This window comes from Cavia porcellus, unplaced genomic scaffold, assembly GCF_034190915.1.
Source record: "Cavia porcellus strain 051 isolate PalLab524CR breed Dunkin Hartley unplaced genomic scaffold, mCavPor4.1 scaffold_10, whole genome shotgun sequence".
Taxonomy (NCBI): Eukaryota; Metazoa; Chordata; class Mammalia; order Rodentia; family Caviidae; genus Cavia; species Cavia porcellus.
Window position 1 is genome coordinate 1,415,678 of NW_026947493.1, and position 24,206 is coordinate 1,439,883.

The following is a 24,206-nucleotide window of genomic DNA, read 5'->3' on the forward strand; positions in this document are numbered from 1 at the left end:
TAAGAATATTACACACTGGTGATGATTTGGTTTTTAAATCTAATTTTATAATAGAGATCTACTATGGTACCTCAGTTCACAAACTTGATTCTTTTCCTGATTCTCGTTGCAAAGTGAGTTGGACAGGAATTGAACCAAAGGTACTGGTTAAGTTCAATGTTGACCTTATGGAGAAATTTGATGTGGTTCTTGTCTGGTTTGGTTTGCAAGCAGAATGGTGGAGAAATCTGAGTTTGTGCACTGAGGTACCACTGTACTTCCTATTCCTCACCCCTTCTGATCTAAACTCACAGAGTTTTTCTAAATAACAACAAAAGATGCAGCAGGACCAGAATTAGTTCTAGATCTGTGACTTCACAATATATTTACACTTGATTTATCAGGAATAGGAAAATATTGCCATCCTCTGCTACAAAATACAAAAAATGAAAAAAAGAAAAATATCTTTAAAGATACAAAGGTCAAAATTACACATCTTTGGAATAACTGTGTATTTTTTCAGTCCTTTAACTCAACCATTTGGGCTATTTCTAACCAGTTTCAAACCCAGGGCCAATGTTAAACAGACAATGCCACACTGAACCTGAGTGGGGAAAACACACCCAGAGAACAGAGTAGTGAGACTGATTTACAGCTCTCAATAAAACATGCCAAAAATATCTTCTGATTTATTTTTTTTAAGCTGGAGAAATGGAATTTTCCATCACAAGGTGATACCAGGGAAACAAAGTCTCCATTCCAAACGCTACATGTTAAATTTTAAAAACAGTGCTTGATTGAATGTATTAATGAGATTAATGGGAAAAATGAAATGGAATTCAATTATGGATCAGCAAAGAAAACCTTCCTTATTATTTGCCTGTGTTAAGAAGAATCAGTATCTGTCGCTTATAAATCATTAAAATAAAATAAAAAAATATAAAAATGCTCAATTAGCCCTTATTTTATATGGAAGGGTCTGATAGAAACTAGTGCTATCACTAGACCTTTGCTTCACAAATCGAAGTAATAATGGTTTCAGAAAGCAGTCACACTCTATGAGCAGACAATTGGAGAGATTTAGTAAATCCCACTTTATAGAGCAGAGACTAATCGGAAAATACAAGCCAGTCAAATGTTTCTTATGAACTGTTGACACTATATCAATGCTGAATCAATTGGTGGCATTTACTCTGAGTGACAGAAAAGAAATAAATATTTATATCACATAACCTATATCAATGAACCCAGGCAGAAAGCTATTTCTAACCTGTCAATATTTGATTATCTTGAAGAATCATGTCCCTTTCTTTTAATGATTAATATTAATTCCTTATTAAATCTAAGTGGAGGCCAGTGGAAAGGCAATTCATTATTAATGCTTGAGAGCATAAACCACTAAAATAAAAAACCACACTCAAGTGTTAAAGTATAGTTAAATGTGACTTACATCTTCCACACCAAATAGTGTCAGTGTGCAGCCCGGGAATACTGACACCCACACCGCACAATCACCTAGGGGCAGCGAGCTCTCACTGCTGCTTAGTTACCATACAGTGTCAACTGAGGAATTTGTAGAAAGAGGTATTTTGAAAGCTCCCAAAGATGGAGGAGGGGGGTTTGTTGTGTTTTTTAAGCAAAAGTTAATAAATAATAATAATAATAGCAGTTTATCTTTAAAAGAGGGAAAATGGCGTACTGTTCAATGTTGGGTTATTCCACTCCCAAGGGAAAGCAATAAACAATCTTTAAGTGTCAAAAATCATTGCCATGACAAACTCCTACCACAGAGAACCTCATAATTGAGACCACTGAGATATTTATGGTACTGGGTTTGTTGTAAAAACCTTTCAGAATGCTTTTGTTTTTTTTTTTTTTTTTTTGGCAGTGGAAAGAAAATGTATTTCATTTTTGAAAGAGAAGCCTATGACAGATTATTTTCCATTGCCTGCGTTGAACTAATGTAGTTAAAGCTTAATTTATGTCAATTTTGAAATATATTTTCCAGCCGAAGAACACAAGTGACTTGTACATAAATTACAATTAGTAACTAGAATGCAAGTGTGTTGAAGATACATAAATATCCTCAGCTCGATATTTCTGCTTTTAGTCAGGTTTTACTTCATACTGGTTGTGTTCACGTTGTAGGCACTGGGGGATATGGATGTGGACCTCAATCTCAATAGGCATCTGGCTGCTTAAAGATAAAAGTATTATCAAATACTATCAAGAATTTGGGGGCTGTGGGTGTGCCTCAGGGGTACACAGCACATGCCTAGAAAGCGTGAGGCCTGGGTTCAATCCCCAGCACAACCAAAAAACAAACAAACAAACTGACTTAAATTTTGAGACTAGCAAGATTATACACCTAACACCAGAATCTCTCAGGTGTGTGCAGAATAGTTAAGGACTAAAATGCACACACACTGGATGATGATGAATTGTCAGAATCAGATCCACTTAATTTTTTCTAACTGGATTCAAAGAACTGTGTGCTAACTAAGCAGGCTTCCAGAAGCGTGACCACAATCATCGTTTCGAGGCATGCACATCTATTAGGCCACAATGTTACAGGTGATATTAAAGGACAAGTGTGAGGACCCAGCTTTGTCTTCCTGACATGCTCCACTACAAGTACTTGATTCATGAAATGCCAATGAGGCTAGGAGAGGTCAGCGTGTGAAGGCACTGAATAAGCATCTGAGATAATTAAGATTTCAGCCTTCGAAACATGGACGGGAAGTGAACAGCAGTTAAGAAAATCAATAAGAGTCTTTTATTTGCAGTGACACAGATGTCTCAGTCAATAGAGCCTAATAGGCAGGCTTGATCGCAATGGACAGGCGCCTGCCTCCAAGGCTATCAAAGGGCTTCCACTATAACAAACATTAAAACACATTTATGTTGCTAGTGAAGAATTGAGGACCTGTAGGGAGCTTAATTTACCTGCGTATGTTTAAAAGCGCTATGCTATTTCAGATGTGGCCATTTATTTGAATCAAAATTAGTAAGAAATAACTGGCCTGCAGGCCTGTTTGTCCCTTACTAGCCGAGGTAGGTCATTTGGCTTCAGACAGCCTGTCGACCAGGCAAACCAAGGTCTCTGGGACCCTAGAGAGTTTATGTACCAAAGGTCTGCTGTTCCCCTGGTCCCCTACAAAGCCAGTGTTAGTTTCAGGACAAAAGATGGAGCTAAGGTAAGAAGATAACAGATTTTCCCTTTTCTCCCCAAAGATAATGAAAGAAACAGTTGCCTCAGAATGCAGGGCCATTTCAACAACCCCTGGGTTGACACACTTGTTCAGAACTGATTAACTTTTTAGACAGAGATGGTGGTGGAATATGTGCATGGTCCTTCAATCTGTTGGGAGAGAAAGCCACTAGCACAGTTTGAAAAACAGGCTGCAAATTGTTCTGCCAATCAAATTAAGCCATGTGCCTCATTTATGACAAGAAGAAATTCAGACTATTGTTTCATAAGTGTATGGATATAAACTGGATATAATAAGATGCTATCATTTGAAAATCTTAATAGGTAATAATACCTACCTGGCCATTGGCTAATATTTTTTTTAGTTCGGCAGAAGACTTCTTTAAGCTGAAAAGGAAAGACATAATTTTTAGTAGTGAGATCAAAAACACTTCCGAATATGACACTAAAATATATCTTTGCTTTTAGGTGGAGGCATGCTACAATCCTCTCTGAAGGAGATGTTTTTCCAAAGTAACTGACTGAAAACCAAAGGTATCAATGAAGTGACTGAAAACCCATTAGTATTCTACAATAATGAAGAAGCCTGCAGTCAAGAAGAAGCTACAGTATTTTATGGACTGCTGCAGTGACATTTTGGCAATTAGTTCTACAGCCTTTGGGTAGCCTTTCAGTGGCAATTCTATGTGGACACTGTCATCTGTTAAACACAAAGTATTTAACAATGCACCTGCAGATTAGACAACCTCAAAAAGTAAAACACATGCCTTAGGTCCTGTTCTTTTACTACAATTAAAGTACAAGTAAATAAACGCTGGTTCTCAACAGCTGTGTGATCTGGGGCAAGTTACTTATCCTCTCAGAACTTCAATCTCATCTTTTTATAAAATGGTGAAAATATTAACTTTGGAGGGCAACTAGGAAAATTAAATATTACAAAACAGCACTGAGGCTTACAGGTATGAGACTCAGTGCTCAGTGTTAATAAGGCACATGAGAATGTTCTCTGAGCATATGGCTCTTGAGTGTCCCCTTAAAGCTCAAGTATGAAAGGTTTGGTGATATAGATTGGCATTGGCAGAAAGTGTTAGAGATTTTTGGTCACTGTGGGCATGCTTTCAGTGGGGACTGCAGGACATTGGTGTCTCTTTCTACTTCTGTGACACCATGAAGTGAACATCTTCCTCCACTATATGGCCCCACCACAACAGGCTACCTGGTCAAATGAGCCGAGCACAATGGAGTCAACTAACTATGGACTGAAACCACCACAACTATAAGCCAATGTAAACCTTCTCAGGTATTTACTTCCGTAATTGAAAGCTAACATACTACAGCAGCACAGGGTATATTACTGATATTCTTGGTGACATGTAAAGCTTGTTAACTTTTTCCTTAACCTATCTATTCCTCTACCTACCACTTTAACCCTCTCTCTTGTGTTAGTTACTAATATAAATGTTTTTCTCTTCACCACATCTTCTCCCAAGACTGGGAACTCCCTGAGAAGACAGACCATGTCTCATTGTATATATTCCTTTCTTTTTCTTTCTATATTTTTCTCTTTCATCCCCTCTCACCCTTGAACCTTACCAATGACTTAACATGTGCTGAGTGTCCAATATAAGTGACAAAAATACAGTGAATGTTTAAATTTGAATTTATTATAGTAAAAGACCCACTGCTATTAATCTTCCTCAAAATACTCCTCCTCTCTTGCAAAACACTTGGCCCATCATGCTTGCCACTTTCTGAAGCAATTTACATTTGTGGCAATTTCTGTCAAATAAAATATTACAATGTGGATATGCAGTTGTTCCATGTATTTATCGAAGGCACAATCCTTTCTCCACTTAATTGCTTTTGTACCTTTGCCAGAAATCAAATGTCTGTTATTTGCATATCTGTTTTGGGACTTTATAATGGTACTTTGGTGGTTTGTCTATCTTGATATCCATGCTGTTTTGTCATGATTGGTGTAAGTTTGTGATAAGTTGTGAGATTGGGGAGAGCTGGAGCTCTAATTTGTGCCTTTTTCAAAGTTGCTTAGACTATTCTAAGTCTTTTGTATTTTTACAGAAATATAAGAATAAAAATGTTAATGTATACGAAAAATGATGTTGACATTTTGATAAGGGATTGTGTTTTCTGATCTTTATTATTTTCTTCTATTCGTTTTTGGTTTCATTCTTTTAATAAAAAAAATAGTCAAACTCATGGAGGAAAAAAACCTCAAAATATTACAGTGTGCCTTCACCCATTGTATTCACTGGATCTGGTACCATGTAACTTCTGACTCTTCCACAAAGTCAAAATGACTACAAAAGGTAAACACTCTGAGTTCATTCAGGACATCAAGACGGCCATGATAACACAACTAAAGAAACTCATGAAAGCTTCCGGGAGAACATGGCGGACAGATAACAGCAACTACCGGCGGCTCTCTGAAAGACTCGGCTCAGAAGCCAGGAATGGTGCGGACTAAGGAGACATAAGCAGGTGGAGATATGCTCTGCTGACTCAGGAACGAACTGGGCTGAGAGAAGCCAACTTGGAATGCAGTCCTGGTGCTAAAACAGGAACAGAAAAGACTCGGTGTGGAGGCTGGAACCGCGCCATTGTAAGCCGCGATTTGGGTTTCCCGCCACGCAGCGGCTGGCTGCCTCTACAGCGGCTCGGCAAGGGGAGAGACGTGCAGAAGCTCTGAGAATGGCAATCTGCGAACGGCAGGGAGGCGTGCACTGACTTATGGTGAGGTGAGTGAGAGAAACTGACACTCTACCACAGTTTGACTCCAGCAGAGGACTTTCTGGGCCCGAGCAGTCCTGCGGGAGCAGGGCGCGGTGGCGACTCCAGCCACACATCCCCCTCTCGGGCGGGATTGGTGAAAAGTGCCTGGCCTGCGTGACGCTGCCGGCGGACCTGGTAGACTGTCCCAACCCAGATCCCAGAGCCTGACGGTGGCCGGGAGGGGAGACGCGTAGGCTGCCTGGTCCGTAACTCCCTGGTGCGCAGCGGTGAGCGGGAACACCTAACTGGCGCAATTTGATCAGGCTGTGGCTGACTGGGAGAGAAGCTGGGCCTCTTATATAAGCTTGCATATATAAGGAACAGAGAAGAAGAGGCAGCATGGGAAGAGGCAGCAACAAGAAAGTCTCCTCGGCCCCCAATTCTGAGAAACAGGCAATAGCAGACACCGCACCAATACACATAAGGCACCATATAGAGAGCCTCATAGACCAATTCAGGAATGAAGTTATCAACGACCTGAAGCTAGAAGTATGCAGAATAGTTAGAGAAATGCTAAGCACCACCCAAGAAAAAACAGGTGATGGAATGGAAGAACAGAAAAAAAGGGGAGAATTGTTTGATGGAGAAAACAGAGAAAGCATAGAATACGTGAAGCAGGTTCAAAGGGACTACCAAGATACTAAGAAGTCTATCGAAGACTGGCATAACAGCTTGAAAGAAACTAAGGACAGACTATCTGAACTGGAGGGCAGACTTGTAATATGGGAGAATGAAATGAAAAACTTCTTAAAAATAACAAAGAAACAAACAGCAATAATACAAAGACAAGAAGATGATAAGAGGATCCATAACTTAAGGATTAAGAACATAAAAGAAGAAGTAGGGATGCAAACAAGTGAACTACAAAAGCTACTCACAGAAATAATCCAGGAGAATTTTCCTAATTTAGCAAAAGGTAAAGATACTCAGATGTATGAGGCATACAGGACCCCAGCTACCTACAACCCAAACAGAGCAACACCCAGGCATATAATAATAAAAATTCCAGAAATTCAATACAAGAACAGAATATTAAAAGCTGTAAGAGACAAGAAACAGACCACTTACAAGGGAACACCCATCAGAATTACAGCAGATTTCTCTGCACAAACCATCAAATCACGAAGAGCGTGGGGGGAAATAATTCAAGCATTGAAAGATAATAATCTCCAGCCAAGATTGAGATATCCTGCACAACTGTCCCTGGAAATTGATGGAAAAACAAGGTGCTTCCAGGATAAAGAGGAACTGGGGGAATTTGCAACAACCAATTCAACTCTACAGAAAGTATTGCAGGATATTCTAAAAAAAGAAAAATACAAAGAACCCAGAAATAGTGGCGGGGAGGCCACAACAAATGGAGCAGAGAACAAAATGAAGAAGACAAACTGACAGCTACTGACAGAAAAAGAGCTTAACAGAAATGAGGCAGAGAAGATTGGATGATAGGAACAGCTATTTTGGAGAAAATGACATCTTAATAGGTAATACTGATTTAGTATCATCTTGTTTTGAAGTCTCATCTAGCTTTTGTCCTTCTGTCTCCAATGGTCTAAATAGGCTGTATCTTATTGGATTTTATTATGTACGATAGTATAAGCAAAAACCTTTTAAAGACAAGGAGATTATACAGAAACCATTGTTCATTTTCTGTTAGTCGATTCTAAATACTCTGTAATGCTGTCATTCTCTTGAATGGTTTTACATTGTTTTGATATACTTAATGCTACAGTATACGAAGTTGTACTCAAGGATTTCAAAGAAAGAAACAATATGGTAACTACTTTTAGGTTAGGATTATCTGGTGGTGAAACACTATTCTGCTTAAATGGTTATGTTTTGATCTGCGCTGTTTCGTTGTTATGCCCTCTTTTATCTCAATCTCCACTCCATTATTTACTTTTTTATCTTTATCCTTTTAATTAAAGGAAAAAAATAGCAGGATATATTATAGTAACCCATTTTGACTTTTCATTACCTTGATTTAAAGCCCTGTATTACTCTCACCATCTGGTTTTTAACTGATGTTCCCCTATTCTGTTTTGCTGGATAGTATCAGGTTCGAAAGTTTAGGCATCAGCTGTGAAGATAATGAGATTCATTATGACGCCCATTCTTGTTGACTTTTAGCTACTTTTGAAGACCTACAATGTCTCCAATGTTTTGGTTTTGTCGGTTTTATTCTTTACTGTTTTGTTCAATTGTATTATAACTAATGATATAGGCAATTCTATTAGAGATAGCGGGAGACATTATGGTAACCATTGTTGATCACCTGTATTATGTTTTTACATTATCTATTATGTCCACCCTTTTGACTTGACCGATTCTGTTCTGTTATGTCACATTTGGTTTTACTCTCTTCCAAAAAAGTAATAAGAACCGTGGGAGCAATGAAACCCAAAATGTGTAATAGTCATGGTACAAAAGAGAGGAAAAGAAAGTACTCTAAACTATATAACTGCATGTATATTTAAGTGTATAAGATAGAAAATGATATCACAGAGTTTTATTGGATCAATGAACAGAACTGTTTGCAGTATCATTGATGGAACGTCCACTTTACAAGCTTTAATTTTGTGACTTGAACAATTATTTCTAAGATGACAATATGTAATCCATTAACTAGTGATTTCCTACTGTTCATTTTTTTCTGTAAATCTGTATAACTTGTACCCTTTCCCTGCTTTTTTTTTTCTTTTCTCCTTAAATAAAATTAAAAAAAAAAAAAAAAAAAAAAAAAAAAAAACTCATGAAAGAAGATTTCCAGAACTGCTTCAGAAACTGGCAAGAATGATGGGATTAGTGTGTTTGGTGACAAGGGGAGTATTCTGAAGGGGATTAATGGCAATGTATCTTCTATTGTAATAAATTTTGTAAGTTAAATATTCACTTTACTTTTTTATCATACCATTAAATGATCATTGGTTTATTATTATAGTGTAGCAGTCATCATAGCAACGCAATAAGACATAAAGATCATGAAAACATGAGAAAGAAAAGGTCTCAGGACCTCATATAAAGTATATATGCATTCCACACAGCACTTCTTTGTGTTTTTTTTGGTCTTTTTGCTTTTTACCGGTACCGGGGATTGAACTCACGACTGCCTGCTTGCAAGGCAGGTGCTTATGCCGCTGAGCTAAATCCCCAGCCCCTCCACACAGCACTTCTAACATACTACATTTGAGAAAAACTCAGACTTCTCAAACTGAGACTATACATTCATTTCAGGTTGTAACTGTGCTTCTTTCTAAATACTTCTTAAATTTCTACATGATCTAGTCCGGACTATTGAGGCTCAGCTTTTAATTTCCTAGCTTTTATAAGACATGACCTCACCTAAGGGTGCTAGACTTTATTAAATTCTGTCTTCTGAAGTCTAAGACTCCATGTACTAGCCTGGCAGTTAAGAGAGCTATAGAATGGGACCAAAATAGAAACATACACCAAAAAACAAACAATGCCTAAAATCAGTACTGTTAACAAATGATAACAACTATTATTTATTGAGCAATGACAAGTACTAATCATTGTGCTAAATGCTGTTACTTATTATCCCAATTTAATTTTATAGTAACTCCTTATAGTTATTACATCTAATTTATAAAGAAACAACTGATGTACAGACCTTGCTCAAAGTCTATTTCTTATATAAACATTTTTTCTGGAAAATATTTAAATCTTAGTATTTCTATAAATGAATCTCAATTTGATAGTTTCAATTACTGTAAAGACACAACCAAACAAAGCCTGGGCATTGTTTCTCCACACATATTTCATTATATCACAAACCTGAAATAACAACATTTTGACTCACTGCATTTACAAATGCCTTTCATCCAAGAAACAAAATGTGATTCCTTAACACAGTGTCGTCAATCTTACTAACACCAGAGGTAGACAGATGGAAAGTTTAATCATCCCAGTTTTACAGAAGAAAGCGAAGCTGTGTAGGAAAGTACTTGCCTTTGCAGTGGGATGTGAATTCAGTAATTATGGCCTAGGAACACCATGTAGATTAGTAAGCTTAGTTTAATAAATAGTCATTCACCTATGGCAAAGAGAAGAATTCATGCTCTGAAAATAACAGAAGAAAACTGATTTTATTCATTATGCCAATCTCTGGCTACTTTAATCTGATTTAAAAAAAAAAAAAAACATTCTGTGGAGTTGGTAGTGTAGCTTAGTGGTGACTGCATGATTAGTCCGCATGTATGAAAACCAAAACAAACAAAGACAAGAAAAAGCAGAATTCCCATCAGTTTGTATCTAAAAATTTCTTTGAATTCACTTCATTAAATATTTTATTTATCTGTAAGGTTATAGTTATCATAAAAGTCACTTTTGAAAACATTTTAAAATTTAAATGTCATACCACTGTAACCTGGGTATGACACATGAAGAGAAGCATCGAGACATATGAAGAATGAAAAGGTAAAAGGGCCTAGAAATAATATCAGGAAAGCTGAATAAATTGGATGAGTCAATCCCAGAGATGAGGGGATGGAGGTATAGTACACGTTCATTTGTTCACTCATTCATTCATTCATCTCCTTTGTGCCAAGCACCATGGCAAGAACTGAGTCTTTGACAACAAATACGCTGCCATCATTGCCCTCAAAGAGCACAGAAGCTACTGTGGAAGCTTCTAGAGGTAACTATCTTACAATGTGCTCACTGCTGCTCTAAATGCAAATAAGAGGCACAATTACAGGAATCAAGGACAGGTTTCCCAGCACAGATGACAAGTGGCTGGTATTCAGATCAGCTTTCAAAAGAAGTTAATGTAGTCTACAAAGACGATCAAGATTAGGCAGATTGAAGGTGAAAGTGTAGATGAGAGAAGGATACAGACAGGAAAGAGTGGCAATAGAAGTGCAGGCCCAGTAGCGAGAGGACCCGGTTCACTCAGGGCCCTGAGTTCACGAGCCAGGCTGCAGTGGACAGAGCACCCGACGTGAGAGGCCACAGCTGAGTGCCCGTGGGGCCTTCCCTCTCTGCAGCACGGAGAGCAGTGATGAGCTTTGGCAGGATGATGTCTCCCTCAAGGGTGTTACTGCTGAGGCTGGGTCCTGACTCATCCCCCATGGGTCTGCACAAGGAGGAGGACCTTGAAAAGGTGGGGCCCAGTGGGAGGCCCTTGGGTCCCCTGAGGCTGTACCCTATAAAAGGACTGATTGCTTGCTCCGGCTCATGCTCCACCACTGCAATCTGCCAGGAAGGCGACAGAGCCCAAGGGGCTGCCAGAGCCTGTGTGGCACTGTCTGGGCTTTTGGCCTCCAAAACTGTGAGCTAAAAAGTCCTCATAACTTAATAAAGCCAGCTACCTGTGGATTTAATTATACTAAGGAAAAGCTAATGAATACAAATGGCAGGATCACTTCAGTGGTGGTATGGAAGAGGGGCTAGAGTGGGGCAAGGATGGATGGAGGATGACCAGGAGGTGGTGGCAGAGACAGGGACAGCCTGGGACAGCTGTGCAGCAACGGGGTATCTGTGTGTGCGAGTGGTGGCTGGTGTCGAGTAAGGGTGGCTTGGGCAATTTGCTTGATGGGAAGATGATGGGAAGAGCCATGATCTTTAGAAGGGAACCAGCACCTCCTAAACTAAATCTTTACAAGTGTGCACTGAAGACAGACAAATCTCAGCTCACAAAGAGGACCGAAATGAAAACAAAGGCTTTCTTGGCCAATGAAGTGCCTCCTGCCCCAGGGATGTACAGAAAGGTCTTGCCCCTCTGGCAAGAAATGGGGCAGCAAGCATCGAAGGTGCCAGATTAAGGGGTGTCCTCTTACTCCTCTGTATCCAGGTAGAGGGTCTGATAAAACACAGGCTAGCCTTGTCATGCTGCTGCCAAACCCTCTACTAGGGTCCCTATCCTATCTTCTGTCCCAACATGCCAGCTCTCCCCTGGTCCTGCCCAACTGGCTTCTTACGTGATGCTGGACTCCTTCTCCACTGCAGGGCCCTCTTTTGTGCTTGTCCCTCAAGTCTGGACAGAACCAAGCTCTCCTCCCAGGGACCCTTCCCTGAGCACCAAGTCTGTTACCTTCACAAGACTAACTAAAGTATAATTGCCATGTACTCTTGTTTTACTGTATGTATACCCATTAGATAGTGACCTTCAGGAGTAATTGCCATTCTTAGGGCACAGGACCACACCTGGTAACTAAGAAGTACTTACTACCTGGAGCACAGAACATGGTCAACCTAAGGTGGCATATTAAAATCAGCTGTTGTTCTTTTTCAACTAACACTCCTCCCATAACAGGAAATACTACTAGAGCAACTTGATCGTTACTGTTTGGGAGGCTGTCACATCCCTAAATGAAAACACTACAAACATCTAAGAACATTAGATTATCAGGTAATCTCTGAACTTATATCTAATGTGATGATCTTATAACAACCTGAATGTATATGATAATTTTTAAATATCCACACTAATCCTTACATGTTGTTACAATGAAATTGGGAGATCTAAAAAGTTATCCAGCATCACCAACTTACCATCTTTTCAATTCGATTTTGCTGTTTATATCATGATAACATTTGCTCTAAAACACCAGGCAAAGCCCTTGTTTTTCTTTGGGCTTGCAGTCTGTATGGACGATGGCCCTTCTGACATGTCCTGCCTTCCTAGAGCTGGGTGTATCGGGTGGGCCTCTGCCCCTGTTGCCACCACCATTGGTGAGGCCCTGGCTCATGTGCCAGCCAGCAGAGAAACAAGCAGCAAAGCTCTGCTGCAGAAAACTAAAGCCCTGTTGGTCCCACCCCAGACCAGGAATCTACGGTGAGTAACCAGGCTGACCTCTTGAGAAGGGATGAACTGTGGGGGCCATGTTTCAGATCAGGAAAGTTGGTGGGTAGATACCCTGCCGCCACATCAAAGCAATCAGGGAAGTGACTCTGGTGGCAGGGACAGGAAAGTAAAGGGACTCAGAGGAGAGACTTTAAATTACTGCATGAAGCCCCTGAGACTAAGAGCCAAGAGTATGGGTGATGAGGAGGAAGAAACAGCAAAGGGGAAGTAGAACCCTGAATTGCATCTCAGCCAGGAAGAGGCAGCTCTGAAGCCCTGAACCCAGGCGAACCTCAATATGGATGGAAAGGGGTTCTGGCTCAGTGTGGGCTTTTCAGTTACTAGTGTGAATTCACAGGCCTCCTTTTAGCTACACACGCATTGGCTGGTCATCCCACGGGCCGCTTCCCCATCCAGCTCCGGCTCTGCAGATGACCAAGTCAGGCCACAGCCCCTTGCTGGCTCTCACCTATTGCTTGGAAGTGAATCCAAGACTGCTGGGCTACTGTGTTGTGAGGGTCCGGCCCGGGTATTCACCTATAAGTAAAGAAAGAATCCTGATCAGTCCTGTGCTCTGAGGACACGGTTCTAATTAACCTATAATTTGCCACACATTTCTCATTTCGCTACGAAAGTTAATTAGCTTGTTGCTAGACAGACCTGCAGTTGGAGTCTATTCAGTATATAGGTTACAGAACTATACAATCCGTACATTATATAATCCTCTATCTCTGTCATTATTCTAATACTTAAGCAGTGCTGAAAAGGTGAGATAAACAGAGGGAAAATGGAACTCATTATCTAGAGCACAGATGCAGAAAATATGCTCAAAAAACTACACTGAGAACATCTATGGTTTAGCAGTGAACTTCAAGGTATCATATCCTCCCAGCTCGGCAATGAAACACAACAGTATAGACCGTTTCTTTCTCCCCAAGAAAGGAGGACTGAGTAATTCACTGTAAAATACTTGAGCCTAATAAAAAAGCCAGCTTTTCTTTAGACATGAAGCTGTAAGCAGAAATCCAGACTTCAAAATACACAGAACAATGAAAAGACATTAACCAGATATATCTCGTCAGCATAAATATGTCAAAAGAAGAGGGGGGTTTTCTGTGTGCAATATGCTTACATGATTAATTAATCACTGAAATGAAGACTATAATCTCACTCAAATAAATCTTTCAGGAGACCAGTTATCTAAGATCATCCCAAAGAAACTGACCAACCAAACAATTCCAAATAATTAAAACTACAACACCAAAATCCAGTGTCCAAATTTATACACATATTTGGCAAATTCTACAGACAAATCCCCCTCCACTTCCCATTAAAAAAAATAAAAATAAAAAAAGATCGCTTGTCAGAGCTTGAGAAAGTGCAGTTTTATTTGACATTTCAATAAGTGGAACACAGCATTACAAATCCATCTAACTTTACTGAAACAATTATTGAAATTCGTACCTTCAGGCCATGTATGTTCCGTTCCCCAGGAGGCTTGCAGGCTGAAACAGTAATTGACTAAATTGTAGAACACATCAGGGCCATTTACAAATTTGCTCAAAATGAATCATTTAAAAAGAAATGAGGGTGACACCAAAATTAGCAGAGAGAAATGATTGAAAAGTAGCTCCCCAGACCCAAAGTGGGAATTATGAACCACGGTTTTAACTTGCAGGAGTGAGCATTTATAAATGCAAAGAGCTTTCTGACACCACTTCATATAAATTCCAATTTCTGATTAAAACATATAAAAATCAAGTTAACTGAGCTAAAATGATTAGATTCCTTTCATAATTCAAATTCCTGCAATTTTTTTCTCAGTCTATTACATTGTATCTGCTACCAGTTAAACTACTCTGAGCTAAGATTTTTGGGTTTTTGTTTTGGAAGAGGAGAGGGGGAAAAGGCCTTGTAAGGCCCAAAAGATTGCCACAGACTCTAAAATTGAATCCTCAAGTTTGAATACTAGATTGTATAGGCATAAACAATTGAATTTATTGAAATAAAAATATTTAACTAATTTCATTACACTTATTACAAATCTTGACATTTGCTCACATTTAGGTCTAAAGAAAAGGCAATGCCACAAAAAATAATATAAATTACAAGTTACTACTTTTCCAATTCAGGCGATGCTACTTCATCAAATGTTAAATATATAAAAGCTTCCAGCCCATGTCATAGACCACTTCCACTTGAAAACTACAGTGCCCTACAAATTGTATGTTAAGGGGCTGTCAGTTTTGATTGATTGTTTAGGGGAGGATGAATTTGATTTTTTTATCCCTTGGAAGTACATGTATTTTTCCTCTGTTTCTACAAAAAATAGAGCTGCTTGATAAAAAGATGTAATAATTACATAGCAGGAATTGCTTTTATGTTGTGTATTTCAAGTAAATTAAAATTTGTTCTTACTTTCCTAGAAAATAAATCTAAATCTTAATAAAAAGTTTTTACTTCTCTTTCTAAAATACATTAAAATTAAGGCTTCAAATCTTATTTCCTTAATAAGGAAATTAACTTTTTCTTCCTTGCTTGGTTCTGGTGACTGAACCTAGGATCTTACTCAAGGCTAGCGCTCTACCAGTTACGGCCCAAACCTTTTTCACTTATTGAACTGTGGTTCTCCTGCCTCAGCCTGCTAAGTGAGATTATATGTGTGTACCACAATATCCAGTGAAAATTAATTTTTTAAGTAAAACAGTCATATATATTTAGCACATGATCCTTTGGGACCCAGTAATTCTAAGACAACATCTTAAAATATTTCCACCAAAGTATCCAGGGCACTCAAAGAATGCAGAAATAGGCATAAACTCTTATCTTTAATTTTAACAACTGCTTTGCTCTTCAATCTTTAAGCTAGAATTTGAAACAGCATTCCAGAAAACCAGGAACCTCATATATCCCAAAGTTATAAGCCAGAAGTTACTATAAGGTTAGTGAATTTTCATTTCTCAATATTTAACACATCTTTTAACTACAGGAAGAGCTGGCCATGAGCTGAGAGCTACTGTATCAGGCAACTGTGCTACTTGGAGGGAGGAAAACATGCTACTAGAACAGAATCATTTTCTCCTTTGCATCTGACTTGTTCGGTTTAACAATTCTTTTTAACATGAGGCCTGACACAGAATCTACGTTCTGTGGGCCCTAAGCACTAGGCAGACCCAGTAATTACACCCAATTTGCCTGCATTCAAATTGTGTACCTTTCATGATCTCATTGATCTACCTATGATAGATACAGACAGGTAGCAAAGGAGGAGATGTAAAAAACTGGAAGAGTTGAATTATAGCACACAAAACCCCACTGAGATAGCGAGACAGGATTTCAAGTTAGTATCACGCATACAGCAGTGGTATTTTAATTTACATGCCTTTCTACTTTAAGCAAATTATAATTTAGATAAAATTCTTACTCAAAGGGTGTATCAATCACTTATATGCTACGTGACCCTGAAGTGATTTAACCTCTGTCAACCTCAACCGTCTCATTCACACAGCAGAGGAAATAATACCTCATGCAGCCCAAGGCACCACTGTTACGAGAAACAGAGTAACGACACAGAGAGCAGTATTAGGACTCCTGCAGGGTCACGTCTAAAACTGGCTGCTATCACCATCAGAAGAGGCACTGTGCTATGTGGTGGCACTGACAGGACTAAACACAAAGTGAGAAAAAACCAAACCAAACCAGAGAAGGTAAATATTTCACAAGAAAAGAAAAATGAAGCCCCATAGGATTTTCCAGGATGCTGTACTTGGGTTTGCTTCTTAGGGCTGTAAAACAATTAATGGAAACTTTCAGTTTATAGGAAACTATTCCTTGTGGAGAAACAATTTTTGAAATGTGCCCAAATTCCCCATTTACCGAGAATGTTAAGAAAACACCGCATCCTTATTAGTGTCCAAATACACAGAAATGGTGACATGTCTCCCTCTCGTGCTCACTCTTTTTCCATTTTGATGTTTAGTCTTCAAGTACAACAGAATAGGACTAATTATAATCCTTGGTTCAGATGATAACTGGCCTTAGGTGACCCAGTTTTATTCACTTCCCTAGCATTTTAATAGATTATTAATAACGACATAAGTGCTCCTCACTCTGCCACCTATACAGAACAGCAGGATTGCTCTTGAACCCAGAGTTGCTCAATGGGCTGGCCAAGCGAGCTGTCTTTGGAGATTTTGTCACTGCAGATAGGAGCCTACTGGTTAATTGAGCCATTCAAACTTCAGAGAGTTACAGGTAATGAAAGTGTAGAATGTTTAATTGGAAAACTCATACCATGATTATTTGTACAGTATTAGTTAACGAAGGTAAGTTTAACTTTTAATTATTTCAATTAAGTTATTTCTAGAAGAGTTACTTAGAGAATTTCCTTATCTGTTCCAGTAGTTAGAAAACACAGATTCCAAGTGGGACATTATATAATGGGCGGAAGACTTAATCTTAATGGTTTATATAATTAAATAGTTCTTTTTCACCGTTATTCAAATTTTGAAGGAACATTTACATACACTTGAGCAATCTTATCTGATACAAAGCTACTACTGCCAAACCTAAAGGGGAAGAAGAAAATTACCTGACAGGTGTTTCACTGAGACTCACCCTCATCAGCTCATATTTTTAGAGATTTCACAATCAAATTTATTTTTTAGGAAGATTTTGCCATTGTTCAGGAAATATGTCCCTGCCAAAACCAAGTATCCAACATTCTACCCAAGTTTCTTTCCTAAAACTCCTCTCTACATTGTCACTTATTTATACTTGCCAAAAGCTTTTTCCTCCACAGCATCTCTGGCCACAATTTATAAATATCCAGAATTAAAGTCATTCATTTGCCTTGGTTTAGAAACCATGGAGACCCCCAAAGAGTTCTATAAGCGAATGTAAGTATGTACTTTAAAAACAAAAGACAATCTAGTTAGTTTAATTTACTCTAGTAAATTAGATATTTTATCTGCTATAACTATAATGTAGCCTACAATCCCCACGATAATGAATGCTTTTGTTTTTTCAAATTAAGAGCTAAACATCATGTTATATGCATTTAAACCTTTGGAAAACATAACTGTTGATGAAACACTTTACTGAAATAATCATTGTTGATTAGAATTTGTTCAACATTACCTCTTGGAAATATCTGCAAAGGCTCTATTAACTGTCCATTTACTTGCTGTTCCATTACCGTGGAATAATACTGCAAAAAGATTACAGAAAAAGATTACTCAGTAATGTATGAATACTGAAACAGACGCTTATGGGTTGTTTAACTCATAGCACTTTTGTAAACTGCTGGTATGCACATATCAGCCTTTCCCCTAGTGGCACACAAAAATGGCTACCGTGAATTCACAGGATCAGAAGTCCAGTACAGCATTAGCCTTCACACCAGTCACTCAGCTTTAAGAATAAAAATACTAATTAACACTATATGTTAATGTTCAAGAAATATTTTAAATGGCATACGTTCAAAATGCCACAAAAAGTATTTTAGTGAGAACTGCTCAAATTGTCTTTTGTTCTCTTGCTCTGGGGCATACAAACCAAATGAGAAGATTCATATTTGGTGTAGACTTACATGCTAACTCATGAAACATTACACACATTTGTGCATAAAACACCGGGAGCAGAAATCCAAGTCACAGAGACTGAAAGCAGCAACCAAGACATGCCTTATTCAAAACTGACATGATTTTTAGGCCTAAAAGGCAGCTTCAAACATTCTTCTACTTTCACTTTACAAACCCTTCAGAATGGATCAAATTTCACTGCAAAATTCTGAGCGCAGCAAATAAAGTTCTCAGTAAAAAAGTTTTCATTTTTCCTCATAAACACAAATTATGAAGTAAGCATACTATGGTCTCAGAGCCATTCTCCTTAACATCTCAACTGGCGAGCACAGGCCCACTTATTCTGCAGATGTTCTGGACTGGCTTCTTTCAATTCTAAGCAAACAACAAGATGATGATCTTGGTAGAAAAATATGAACCACAAAAGCTGCTGATTTTGTATTTTGAGGGATTGTTAAAGTGTAGGTATTGTCAAAGTAACTTGTAGTCAGGGATTGTGGCTCACACCTATAATGCCAGCACTTTGGGAAGCTGAAGCAGAAGGATCACAAGTTCAAGTCCAACCGAAGCAACTTTGTGATCTAGTGAAATGCTGTTTCAAAATTTAAGAAATATTTAAATAGGTCTGGGAATACAGCTTGGTGCAAAGGCCCCTGGTTCAATCCCCAGTACCACCAATTATTACAAGATCAAGATTGGTCTTCCTTAGGAGTGAAAGGTAGCTATAAAATGCCACACTATCTTAGGAATCACAAGTTAGCAAATATAAATAAAGCTTTGTGCCCTAATACAATAAAGGCGAAGGTGAATTTTGGTAGGGATAGACAGATGTAAGTAAGCCTGCTCTTCAAAAGGTTTTGAACAATGCAGGAAAGTGATCTTCTCCTTCTGTGGATCTAATGACTCATATACATATGGGAGAGAACACACCAAGGCCATGTTTTTCAGGAGCCTCGGCACCTCAGAACCACAGGAATACAGCACTCACCATCACTCAAACAGCGATGACAAGTAAATGAAATATCAATCATGTAGGCTGCCAACCTTTTGGGACAGCAATAACTGTTAACAAGTAGTCTGGAAAAATTGTCCGAAAATGACTTGTCCTCAGCACAAAAGTATTTGAGGTTTCCGTGGAAAATTAAGATGCCAGTGGCTATTTGAAACATTGCTCAGGTATTCTTTTTAATGGGAAATTTGCCGGTTATTGATCCACAGCATGTACCCCCTTGCTTCTGGAAGGCTGCAAGCAACTTTCCAATCAGTGGCTGTCAAAAAAATTACTGCCTCTTTATACTGATATGACACAACAGAGGTGGTGGTGTTCCCTTATGGTTAACACTTTTCTTTAATTAATTGCCATGTACAATAGGTTAGTAATTTCAGTTACTACTTTGCCATCATCCTAGAAATCAAAACAAAATATCCTTATGCTGTATCTAAGAAATTAATTATAGAGTTGTCTGAAACTAGTGCTTGAGGTCAAGTTTGAAAACCAATAACCTCAAACATAAAGGGTCAGTAGAGGTGTAATGTATTTTTTTGCTACTATAAAACCTTACATGCATGAAATTGACCTGTTTTCAAGCTTTATTTATTTACCTTACAAAATAAATAAATAAAAATGGTTTTCTTTTCATTTTGGGTCTGGGCCAGCCAACTGGCAAATTATATATACTTCTATAATCACTGTGAGAATTTCTAAGCAATCTATACCGATCTTTTTGTACTATGATCAACATAGTCATGGTAATATTTGATATGGAACTTAACTAGCTTCTCTAAAGTAATCAGTCACGTTTTGCCTTTTCTTTTCTTAGAACTCTTCTAAATTCAAGTATATTTTCTCCTGCTGACACACTGTTTGATCTGTGTTTATATTAAGAGAAAACCTTTGCTAGCTATTCCTCAAATAAAGGATTATTATCAGGAATGCATAAGAACTAAAAAAAAAAAAAAATCAGTCCTCCTAGATTTAAAGACAGAATCCAAAAATGAGTATCTGAGATGAAGACTTCTTTTCAGATGAAGAAATACAAACAGCAAATAAGTGCGTGAAAAAATGGTCAACAGCCCTGGCCATGCAAGAGATGCAAATTAGCACAACACTGAGATTTCACGTCATCCCAGAAAAAATGACTAGTTTAAGAAATCAGCCAGTAACAAATGCTGGAGGAGCTGTGGGGAAAAAGGAACTCTTCTCCAATGTTGGTGGGAATGCAGGTACAACCACTGTAGAAATCACTGTGGAGATTCCTCAAAAAACTAGGTTTGGAGATCCCATTCGATCCAGCTATTCCTCTTCTGGGTATCTTCCCAAAAGAATTAAAAACATCCTACTACAGCAACATATGTGCACCCATGTTTATAGTGGCACAATTTAAAATAGCCAGATCTTGGAAACAACCTAAATGCCCATCGACTTGGGAATGGATAAAAAAGATGTGGTATTTCTACATAATGGAATACTATTTAGCCATAAAAAATGACAAACTGGACTTTTTATAGCTAAATGGATGAGCCTTGCAAACATACTTATTAGTGAAATATGTCACTCATGCATAATTATCACATTATCTCATTATTATGATAAGGAAAGAACCTTATCATAGTAGTTCACTACCAAAGCCACATCAGAAATGTAGTAACCGAAACCACAGTGTTGGATAACTGCACCCTGGATCTCTGAGAATCTTTGGGACCAGTGACTGCTGAGGACCAGGTGGCCACCAAGCTCTGGCCACTGTGTCTGGAACAAAGATAGAAACTTGGGGCACGTGTGGTACCTCCTGGCACAAAGCAATCCTGCAGACCACCAGGCCTGTGCCGTCTGGTAAACAAGCAAGGAATGGGAGTGTCATCACTAGCACGTGATCCTGAGAGGTGGTGCTACTGCACCTCGTTTTGCCCAGCTGTAAAATTTTCCTCTAAAGAGATTCTCTCCAATTTGATGCTAAATACAGTGGTGCCTCAGTGGGCATCAGTAGTTGGTTCTGGGAGGCAAGTACCAGAAACAATGGGTATCAAACAACTTATTTTGGCTGAAAAGGGTAATGAGTTATGAGGCAACAGACACTGATAAGTTCTAGCATGCATGTCAGACACCATGCAAATGAGGAGTCTTGGGATAAATTTTCACATCAAAATGGAATTTTCGTATTTCATGTTTCAAAAACAGTGGAGTGCCAAGGTATAACTATAATGATAAAACAATCAGTAATGATAAAGACAAGAATTCTAGCCAAAAGTAAATAAACTATCATCAACAACAAAAACCCTAAACTTTATGTACTAAAATATTTAACATAGTTTGGATAGAAAAGTAATCCACTGCTCTTCGCAGTAATGGGGCCATAACTCATTACCCAAACACTTTATCTTAAGCTTTATAATCCTGCCTCAGTTTTTATTCCCCGTAATACAAAACTTTACACATAGTAGATGTATGATAAATATTTATTGATTGAAATGTGGCTGGATCTTGCTTCTGCTACTCATTAACTCATAGAGCCTTCAGGAAGTCATTTAACATTAGTTTCCTCCACATAAGAGTGAGATTATTTACCCTATTACACTGGGACATTGTGAGGCTCAAGAACTAAACTGCAGCAATAGAACTAATAATGAAAGCACTTTGTAAACTATCATTCAGTATTAGTTGAGAAGTTTTTTTTAAATCTCTAGTAGTGAAACAATATTAAGCACAATACCTTCTCTCTTAGTGCTCAAGCATTCAAAAACAGATTATGTATAGAAAGCACAAAACACTGTGCTCAAACTGAAAACAGGAGCAGCAGTTACAGATTTTTCTGCTACCATCCATTGCATAATCTGTTACATGCAGTAATTGCAGCAATAATCAATAAGCTAACTGGGTAAAAGATTAATCAGTTCTACAACTGCTAATGGAATCTCCAGCACCAGACTTAGATTAGTTTCAGAGTCCCTCTGAGATATTCTTCAAAAATCCTTAAACAATTTTAATAAGGATGTGGCAAAGTTTAGCAGTTATCCAAAAATCTAATTAATCTGAAATAGAAAGCCACATTGGACAAGGGGATAACAAGTACAATTTTTGGCTTTGTTTCGTTTGCAAGTTTAACTGAACAATGTTCCTATTTGTTACGAATCTAATTCTAAGAGCACAATTCAATCAATAATTACATTTTTCTCTTTATGGAAATCTGCACTATAAAAAACTGGAGTTCCAAAACAACAACTTTAATTCCACGAGGCACAAGTTTTCTAATAAGAAAGAGGGCTAAGGATGTAGCTCAGTGGTACAGTACTTGTCTAGTAAATGCGGGGGCCGGGTCGATCCCTTATACTGTAGAGAGAGAGAGAAGTCTCACTCTCTGAGTACCTGTGTGTTAGGCTCAGTGTTACATATCTATGTTGATGTAATTTTTCACACCCCTGTTCTGGGAGAATCGTCACCTCTATTTAACAGAGGAGGCATATGATTTGTTAGTGAGCAAAGAAAAACACTTCCTATTCTAGCTTCTTCAACTAGTCCATAAAATCTATGTTTACCATTCAAGAGTTAACAGGCAAGTGGCCTCATAGATGCTATTCCTCAAACATTTAACTACACAGACAGGTTGCTGGGGAGGCTGCTGGGCTGGTGGAGAGCTCTGACTGGGCCACTCATTTCCCAGGTGAGTTCAGTCATGTCCTTTGACTGGGGAAGCAGCAGGAAGCCTAAGTGCTACAGTGACCTCTCACTGTCCTTGTGCCCCCTGGGTTTTCCCCCACCTCTCCAACAACTGCACTCAGCTTCCTGCTAGTGGCCCTTTGCCCATTCTCTTTAAGTGCTGGAGTTCCCTGTGGTTCCTCACCAACCTTCACTTCTCATTATATACTCTCCTTGAGTTACTTCTGCCACTTCAAAGATTTCAATTACCAGAGGAGTCATTGAGACTAATTAGGAGCTGATGAATCACAAATCTTTACTTCTAGCCCAGATTTCTCTCCCAAGACTCACAACACATCCAAGTGGTTGTCCAAAGCCTCCTCCAATGCAACAGGTCTAAAACTTAATTTCCCAGCTTTCCCACCCCTGCCTTGGACCCTAAACTATCCTCTTGGTTTGTTACATCAATACAGACCATCTCCATCATCCAGTCTCCAGAGCGAGACAGCTGGAAGTAACCCAGATCATCTCGCTGCACTCAGTCCAACTGGACAACCTCGCCACTTCCCAACTCAGTTAACTTCTCTCCAGTCCTGCAGGCACCACTGTCTGTAACTGTGAAACTGCCCCAGGTGGCTTCTGAGCCTCAGAACTAGTCTCCTCCAGCCACCCTGCAGGGAAATAAATGGACGCAGCTACAACATAAGGCCTCCAAGAAGTGACCTCCCCAAGTCCACAGATTGAACCACTCCTGCATACACCAGGTACTCTCACCCCGCAGAGCCTTTAAACACATTGTTAAAACACTTTTCTCAGTCCCCTGAGCTTTGTTTAATCCACGGGGACACCACCTTCTTCACAAAGCCTTTCAGGGTCCCCACTGAAGCTCCTGAAACTATACATGTCATGCTGCTTTATGTGAATTTTCTGTGGAAAAGAATAAACAACTTTCCTCAGGTTTTCAAATAGGACCATGCTTCCAAAACCTTTGGGAACCACTGCCGTACAGTGCCTGGTATGTATCTGGTGCTCCACAAATGTGCATGGCGGGGAGGCAAGAGGGATGACCACGCACACTCTCAGCACTCATGGGTCCTCACCTACTCATAGACAAAGGTCACAGTGGCATCTTTAGTATTCTTCTATCCACTCTCATCGGACAGTTTACAAAATCTTTCCTTAGCATGCTTTCTAATAGAGAACAAT

General features: G+C 38.9%; 1 protein-coding gene across 18 annotated transcripts in view; it reads right to left on the reverse strand.

Moving 5' to 3' along the window:
- Map2k5 (mitogen-activated protein kinase kinase 5) overlaps positions 1–24,206 on the reverse strand; it is a 246,249-nt gene that overhangs the window by 185,265 nt on the left and 36,778 nt on the right. For all 18 annotated transcript variants that reach the window (XR_010050301.1, XR_010050302.1, XM_063257801.1 and 15 more), the window contains 4 exons: positions 17,925–17,994; positions 14,250–14,290; positions 13,255–13,322; positions 3,529–3,577 (listed from right to left, as the gene is read on the reverse strand). Coding sequence is in view for 16 of the 18 variants with exons in the window: in XM_063257801.1 (XP_063113871.1) it covers positions 3,529–3,577; positions 13,255–13,322; positions 14,250–14,290; positions 17,925–17,994 (228 nt within the window). In the remaining 2 variants the exon portion in view is untranslated. The remainder of the gene's footprint in view (positions 1–3,528; positions 3,578–13,254; positions 13,323–14,249; positions 14,291–17,924; positions 17,995–24,206) is intronic.